This window comes from Syngnathus scovelli, chromosome 11, assembly GCF_024217435.2.
Source record: "Syngnathus scovelli strain Florida chromosome 11, RoL_Ssco_1.2, whole genome shotgun sequence".
Lineage (NCBI taxonomy): Eukaryota > Metazoa > Chordata > Actinopteri > Syngnathiformes > Syngnathidae > Syngnathus > Syngnathus scovelli.
This window is the reverse complement of record NC_090857.1, coordinates 13,662,617-13,670,976: the sequence shown is the minus strand read 5'-3', so window position 1 is coordinate 13,670,976 and position 8,360 is coordinate 13,662,617. Positions and strand designations below refer to the sequence as shown.

At 52.5% G+C, this 8,360-nt stretch overlaps 1 protein-coding gene across 3 annotated transcripts; it reads right to left on the bottom strand.

Moving 5' to 3' along the window:
- Window positions 1-4,250: 4,250 nt before the first annotated feature.
- Window positions 4,251-8,107, bottom strand: mkrn2 (makorin, ring finger protein, 2). Of its 3 annotated transcripts, XM_049734351.2 has the most exons (10): window positions 7,824-8,100; window positions 6,386-6,514; window positions 6,024-6,142; window positions 5,817-5,942; window positions 5,584-5,759; window positions 5,454-5,519; window positions 5,175-5,323; window positions 4,885-4,995; window positions 4,632-4,776; window positions 4,251-4,547 (listed from the first exon to the last, which is right to left on the bottom strand). In XM_049734351.2, the coding sequence occupies exons 1-10, from the start codon at window positions 7,847-7,849 to the stop codon at window positions 4,374-4,376; spliced, it is 1,221 nt and encodes a 406-aa protein (XP_049590308.1). In that variant the 5' UTR covers window positions 7,850-8,100; the 3' UTR covers window positions 4,251-4,373. The 3 variants fall into 3 exon arrangements, with proteins under 3 accessions (XP_049590308.1, XP_049590307.1, XP_049590309.1); XM_049734350.2 differs by having other exon boundaries at window positions 5,584-5,942; window positions 7,824-8,102; XM_049734352.2 differs by lacking the exon at window positions 6,386-6,514 and having other exon boundaries at window positions 5,584-5,942; window positions 7,824-8,107.
- Window positions 8,108-8,360: the final 253 nt, after the last annotated feature.

The window sequence follows — 8,360 nt, the reverse complement described above, 5'->3', positions numbered from 1 at the left end:
TTACATCACAAAGTGCATTGATGATGTGACTCACTGGAAATCCATCGTCACTCGGGTTAACTGGAAGCCATGGATGACGGGGGCTGTCCTTAGGCTGCTGAGGGCCAGGGACAAAGCCTTCAGAGCGGGGGATGAGGCTGGCTTGAGGGCAGCGAGGGCCGACCTGTTCCGGGGCATCAAGGACGCAAAAAGAGCGTTCTCTTGCAAGATTACCGCCCACTTCAAGGACAGCAGGGACGCACGGAGCCTTTGGCAGGGCATTCAGACCATCATCATCAGACGGAGTCCCAGCACCATCATCACAAGCCCGCGCCGCAGTGCTATGAGGGCAACGTCCGTCTGCTCAATGATCTTAACCGCTTCTTTGCTCGCTTCGACGCTCAGAACAGCACTTGCCTGCTGAAGACCACTCCCCCTCCACACGAGCAGCCCCTGTGCCTCTCTGCCGACAGCGTGAGGAGGGCGCTTGCCGCTATCAACACCTGTAAGGCGGCGGGCCCTGACAACATCCCAGGTCGAGCGCTGAAGGACTGCGCTGGGGAGCTGATGGGTGTCTTCACGGACATCTTTAACATTTCCCTGCAGCAGGCCATCGTTCCTTCGTGTTTCAAGGCTGCCACCATCGTACCTGTGCCGAAGAAGCCTGCTCCGTCCTGCTTCAATGACTACCGCCCCGTGCCACTGATGCCCATCATCATGTAGTGCTTTGAGCGGCTTGTCATGGAGCACATCAGATCCACCCCCCCCCCTCACCATAGTTTTTTTTTTTTTTTTTTTTTTTTTTTTGGTATGGCGCCGACGTGAGTGGCAGCCTCCCAGCAGTGTTCTCTCTTTTTCTCTTTATTTCCTTCTTTTCTCCTTTTTCTTTCTGTCTTTTTGTCCATTCGGCGATGCTGGTGCCTTCTACCGCACCTCGGTATCGCTTTGGATGTGATTTTCTTTTTTTTTTCCCTGGGACCGGGATGGCTGCGCACATCGGTCGAGACCGGCGTACCTCTACGACGGCTTCCTGCTTATCCGGTTGATGCTGACCGGGTCCCTTGCCTTGCAGCCGCGACCCCTGTGCTCCCTCGTGCTCGTCAGAACCAGCGACCTTCGCCGTGCTAGCCCCGTGGTGACCATCTGCACGTGCCGCGACTGGGTGCCCAGGACGCTGCTCACAAGTTTGCCTGCTTTGTGATGTTTTCACCGATTCACGACCACGGTCCATTGGGTGCCGTTGAACTGGACTACCCTTACACCTGTCTGTGGACCTCGTGGAGGCTGTTTTGTGTGTTTTGGGGTGTTTTCTGATATGAGGGGTGCTGGTTGGGCACTGTTACTTTTTTCTTTTGTCTTTTTGCTTTGATGGCTTTTATCTTTCGCACTTTCTGGCTTTCCTTGTGGCGCCGTTGTACGGCAGCCTTATGAGGGCCTATTGAGTTGCGCTCATGCCATCTGTGTGTCTTTTGTATACCCGCTCTGTGGTATGGATACTGCTGGGGCCTGAATTTCCCTGAAGGAGTAATCCCAAGGGATTAATAAAGTTGAGTCTAAGTCTAAGTCTAAGTCTAAGAAAGCTCAGCACCGCCTGTACTTCGGAAACTCAGGCGAGCAAGTGTGTCTCCGGCCGTCATGACTACATTCTACCGTGGCACCATTGAGAGCGTCCTCTCCAGTTGTATCGCTGTCTGGGGTGGTAGCTGCACTGAATACAACATGAAGGCCCTGCAGCGCATAGTGAACACGGCTGGTAAGATTATTGGTGCTTCACTCGCCTCCCTGAAGGGCATTTACACCTCCCATCTCGCCCGCAAGGCGACCACGATTGTGAGTGATGCGAGTCACCCTGCTCACTCTTTGTTTGATCTTCTGCCCTCTGGGAAGAGATACAGGAGCCTGCACTCCCGCACCGCCAGACTCACCAACAGCTTCATTCTCCAGGCTGTTAGGATCCTGAACTCTCTTCCCCCTTCTGCGTCGCGTCCTGTACTTATTTATTGTGTTATTTGTTTTTTTATTATTTATTCATCACTCTTATTTATTCATTGTTTGTGCCTTCTTGTTTTATTTTTCTTGTGTTGTTTACTTGTATGTACATTGTGAACTACCGTATTTGCCGGTGTACAGGTCGACTCGGTGTATAAGTCGACCCCCTAAAACTCGACGGAAATTTACGATTTTATGATATATCCTTTGTATTATAATTGTTGCATTATATTAAACTTCAAAATTCAATATGCGAAATTTATTGACGAAATGTGTTCAAATTCCGGGAGGCCGTGCGCATGCAGCTGTTTATAAGCACCGCGGAGGAGATCGCGGCCGGCGAGCTCGCGCACGCCGCCCGGCACCAACGGGAGGTCGGAAATAGCTCCAAGCCGAGCGGATCGGCACTTTATAAGCACCGCGCAGGAGATCGCGGCCGGCGAGCTCGCGTACGCCGCCCGGCACCAACGGGAGGTCGGAAATAGCTCCAAGCCGAGCGGATCGGCACTTTATAAGCACCGCGCAGGAGATCGCGGCCGGCGAGCTCGCGCACGCCGCCCGGCACCAACGGGAGGTCGGAAATAGCTCCAAGCCGAGCGGATCGGCACTTTATAAGCACCGCGCAGGAGATCGCGGCCGGCGAGCTCGCGCACGCCGCCCGGCACCAACGGGAGGTCGGAAATAGCTCCAAGCCGAGCGGATCGGCACTTTATAAGCACCGCGCAGGAGATCGCGGCCGGCGAGCTCGCGCACGCCGCCCGGCACCAACGGGAGGTCGGAAATAGCTCCAAGCCGAGCGGATCGGCACTTTATAAGCACCGCGGAGGAGATCGCGGCTGGCGAGCTCGCGCACGCCGCCCGGCACCAACGGGAGGTCGGAAATAGCTCCAAGCCGAGCGGATCGGCACTTTATAAGCACCGCGCAGGAGATCGCGGCCGGCGAGCTCGCGCACGCCGCCCGGCACCAACGGGAGGTCGGAAATAGCTCCAAGCCGAGCGGATCGGCACTTTATAAGCACCGCGCAGGAGATCGCGGCGCCTCATTGGACTTCCAGCGGGCCGCGCACTCGCGCACGCCGCACGGTTCAAATTTTCTAAGTGCAACGCACAATGAGATGCATGAGAAACGGCCTTGGTTACTATCACATTTGAAGCGATGAATACGAAGTTAAATTTTATGACTCGGTGTATAAGTCGAGGTCGATTTTTTTCGGTCGATTTTGGATCGAAAAAGGTCGACCAATACACCGGCAAATACGGTATGTCTTGTCACCTGTGGATAGTGGGAACGTAATTTCGATCTCTTTGTGTGTCTTGGCATGTGAAGAAATTGACAATAAAGCAGACTTTGACTTTGAATTGCTGTCATTAAATGAGGCCTCACCTCCAAACTTTGTGAGCTCACATGTTGCGCATCCTTGTAAGAAGGGTGGGAGTGTAGCCCTTAACTCAGATTCTCATCTCAGACTCGCTCGATTAACGCATTTAAAAAAAAAAAAAGTCCTCGTTGTCCGATGTGCAGCCTTGCTGTCGTTTTATCTCACTGTTATGTACCATCCACCTGGCGCTTCCTCTAGCTTTCTGGATCAAAATTCCAGAATTTGTGGCTGACCTGGTGACCCATGTGGATAATAATTATTGGGGACTTTAATATTCATATAAATTTACCACTTACTGGGGTGTTTCAGACAATAATTGGTACGTTCGGTTTCATGCAGGGAATACAGGCAGCAACGCATAAAAATGGAAACAATTTAGATCTGGTATATTATCCCGAGGCTTGGCAACCCCAACTATAATGGTACTGCCACATACTACTGTTATGTCCGATCACTATTTTATAAAGTTTGAAATTTTTGTTCTCTGTCAATGACAGGAAGGCAATCAAAGGTACAGCAGCCGTGAGTACAGAGCATGCACGGCAGAGACAAGCAAGGCACACGTGTGTAGAAGAAAGCCAACCAAGGGTGGTGCCTTCAAGAAAAAAATAGAAAAATTGTGAGCCCTTATTCGGACCAACATGCACTTATATGACCATTATGCTCAGTGTGTGTCATGATGTATTTATTTAGTTGTGTTGTTTCTGTTAACGGCGCCACCGCCGCCACACGAATGCCGTCGTCCTTGATCTTTCTTGTCAAGCTGGAACGAGATAGAAGGATGGTGTTCTCACGGTCGTCCCCCGTGAGCAAGCTGCAGCACCGTTGGTACTACGCAGAGCAAAAGAAGAAAGGAACAGGAAGGAGTGCTGGGCTCAAAAAGCAAAGAAAGAAACAAGCGGCTGGCTGCAAATCTCTTTTATTAGGATGGGGGCAAACGGCACGAATAAAAGAGGGCGCACACCAGTAGGAGTTTGCTAGCGTCTATAAATAGATGGGGGGTGCTGACGTCATCACTGCTGGCCTCTAATGCGGCTGCCGCTCCGGGGCAGGCTCGGACCCGTCGTAGCTGGGCGCCGACATCTGCATGAAGAGCTCCCGCAGCTCGGCCATGTCGTCGTCGGGCGATGGCAGTGGTGGGCCTGCCGGGTGCTGCTCGCGCTCTTGGATGAAGTCCCACAAGCGCACGCTGTTCATGAACTGGAGGGAAGAAGTCAAGTTTATTTAGAAGAAGCGGACGGCACGTTGAAGGGAGCTCACAGCAAGAGCGACAGGGGCGCTGACCCGGATATTCCCCTCTGAGCTCAGCTGCTTGCGCGGTTTCTCGGCCTCGGCTCGGCTTCCGTCCGGGAAGGCGTGGAGGTACAAGCACTTTCCTCCAAAGGGACACGAGCCGCGGCCCTGGTCAAAGTACTTGCAGGCCTTCTTGCTGCGCACAGCACAAAGGCGCGTGGGTGGGTGAGCGAATCAGCGAACGGGACGGCGTTTGAAGCCGCAACTGAAGCCAGCGGTGCCGCGGGCTCTGATCCGAACCCACCTGACTCCGGACTTGAAGAGCTCGACGAGGTTGTCCTTGTCGTCCTGCTCCTCCACCCAGTACACCGACGGGATGACGAACTCGGAGAGCACGCGACACTCCGGACACGCTCTGCCGGGAGATGGACGCGGCAACCTTTTGGCATTTTTCACCCTAGCTCTTGTCATTGCTGTGGCAACATCTCCGTCACAGGGATGCCCAACCCCCGGGGACACGTCCCTCTCTGTCACCCCCTCACACACACACCCAACCCAACCAATGGCAAGACGCGCGTGCCAAAGTGGCCTCACTTGATGATCTTGTTGCTGAAGTTGCGCGTGCATCTCCACTGTCGAATGCACGCCAGGCAAAAGACGTGACAGCACGAGGACAAGATCCCAAAGCGGCGCTCCGACGGGATGGCCTTCTGCACCACCACCTCCATGCAGATGGAGCACACCTCCAAAGCAAAAAAGAAAAAAAAATGATCTCCCTCTCACCTCCCTGAGAAGATGCGAGTCAGCAGTCATTGGTGGACTGAGCAAACGCCTTAGAACCTGTCAGAAGGCCACCAGCGTGGGCCTCGGTACCTTGTCTTGGCTGAGCTGCGCGGCGAAGGCTTTCTCCATGTCCCTCTCGAAGGCCAGCAGGCACATCTGCGGGGAGAGCCACACGGTGACGCCTCGGCAGCAGCGACGGAGCAGAGCCGGCCGTCGTCACCTTTTCGTGTGCCCGCCGCTGCTCGGCATCGTGAGGGTGCAGCACACGCAGCCGGCACACCTCGCACCGGTCACCGTGGAGATATGGGCAGCCATCCTCGCGGAAGCACCGGCCAGCGGCGGCATACGGGCATAGCTGGCAAAGGTCCCGGTAGGCTCCACCCATCTGGGCAGGACCTTCGCAAGGGTGGCCCGTGAGCTGTGGCGATCCAAGCGACCGAGTGGCGTCCCAACCTTGTTCCGGCGCCGAAGCTTCCAGGCCTGTCCTGATGGCGTCCACGTACGAGTGATTGGACGTGGCGGGGACCTCGCGAGCCGGGCTGACCGCCACACCCCCGAACGGGCACTCCAGCTGCCCCGCTGAGTTACACACGCACAAAATTGATCACAAGTGCTTCGGCACTTGTGAATTTCCTTTGGTCTTGTGGTGTGCGTGTTGACCTTGGGCCTCTCTCATCGGCTTCCTGGCCTCTGGTCTGACCGAAGCTCCACCTCCAGGACCCGCTTTGGCCTCTGAAGCTCCGCCCCCTCCTCTGTAGGATGGTTTGATGTGATCGTATCTGCAAATGACCACCGTCAGGTTACAAACGGCTCAGGGTTAGTTTGAAAAAGAAAATAAATCTTGACATGGCGCTCAGAGAGGCTCGTCTCGACATACTGGACCATTTTGTTCGGGCTTAGCAACAACTGCCATACGCCTCGACTCCACTTGCGCTTTGTGCACACATTGCCGTTGGGTTTGACACTCTACAAAAGCCCTCAAGATCATTTTCATCTCACGGAAAAGTTTGCAAGGAGGTGACCTGCATCGTTCTCCGTAGGCACACACTCCTCTCTGGTAGAACTTGCAGATGGTAGAAGGCTTGCTGCTGGACGGGTCGTGAGAGAACATGCAGCGGCTGCCCTCCCGGCACACGCCGTGCAGGAAGTACCTGCGGCGCAAAGGCAACGTCAAGCCAAGCGGCACAAAGGTGACAGCAATCTAGGCAGCGCAACAAACACACACAGGCAGAGACGAGACGATGGTGTGCTCGGTCTCCCCTTGACAGGTCGCTGCCATGGTCCTCAAACATTTGACACCCAAAATCGCCGTTCTGAAAGGAGCGGCTTGCCCCAAGCCCAATTGTCAGTTTCTCAACTTGCCTTTTCTGGAGTTTCTTATTTGTAAACGCAGAAAACGGGAGCTAACTGGTTCCCGCATCACAGAGACAGCGACACGGCCCGCGAGCGGACTACGCGAGGGCCTTTCTGCGCCGCAATCTTTGGTAGGTGTGCGCCTGACTTTCCCGAGAACGGCGTGACATTAGTCTCACAAACAAATGCGCATTCACAAAAATACACATGCACAAATGACACATGATAAATCTCGGGATTTAAATGCACAAACATTATAAACAAAAATACACAACAAATCACAGATATATTTGTGAATCGAAGAAACACAAGCAAAAATACAGATGCACAATTTTAGTGTGAATAATTTGCAGACAAATCTCTCGACACACCAGAAGAGCTGAGCTGAACAAAACATTGTTCAAACCAAAGCAAAACATGCGCAGGGGGGTCTTTTGTTTCAGTGAAATAATGTTTTGTCAGCCACTGCTTGCGGCTGACAAACTTGTTCTTGTTACAGTAAAGATCAAATGGCAAAAAGTCGTAATGTTACAAGGGGGAGAATATTTATATGAAGAAGGAATCGTCATTTTAGGAGAGGGGGGGCAGAGAGTTTAGCAGAAATAGTTTGGGAAGATAGATGATTCAAGAATAAAGACAAAATAGTAAAACAAATATTAGAACATTTAAAAAATAAGTATAAAAATATGGAAAAACAATTAGAGGAATACAATCCGAATTCATGATCCTCGATGGACACGCTGGGTATTGCTGCTGTGAAGAAAATGAGAAAATAAAATGATGCTTTAGATTTGCAGTGTTTGTTCTTGAACGAGCCGCTATTTGAAAAGCAACCCACCAATGACTCACGTAGTTTATTTCTGAATAGGTATTTACGTAGACACCCCAAGAAATGAATTGGCTGAGTACTTTTGACAGTCGTCTTCACACTTTTGTCTACTCAGTGGTAACATACAAGTAAGCGGTGATTTTACACCAGACAGGTCGAAGACGGACGAAGAGTGGAGCCCGACGAGGCTCGAGAAGGGAACCGCTATAAACATTAGCATGACAGACGACACGCGCAGACAGGCAGAGAGATGGACCGGCCCTCCGTCAATCGCTTACCGGCAGGTGACCTGTTTGGTGCTCATCTTCCCCTCGAAGGCAGCCACCAATTCCGTTACGATAGCTAGCTAGCTTACTAGCTAGCTAGCTAGCTAGCTTGCGTCCACTGTGGTGCCGTTTGAGTTAGTGTTGGCTCGTGAGTGACCGATTCGTTCAAAAGAACGAATCCTTTCAGTGAACGAGAGTAAACGAATCACTTCCTAAAGTGATTCGTTCTTTTTTCAGTTCATATGACTTCAACCAGTAAGTGTCGGGAATGCCCGTTGAAGCTGGTGCCACCTCGCCGTAAAACAAAACGAAGAAGAAAATGACATAACTTCCCGTTCACGAACGCGTCGTGAATTGCATTTCCCGTTCACCACCGAACGAATCTGTGAGTGAACGAATCAGTGAGTGAGTGATTTGCATTTCCAGTTCATCGCGAAAACGGATCAGTGACGGAACGAATCCTGACTTTCCCGTTCGCAAACGAGTCAATGGGTGAACTGCCTTTCCGTGCATCAACGGATCAGTCAGTGAACGTGTTGCGTCTCCAAG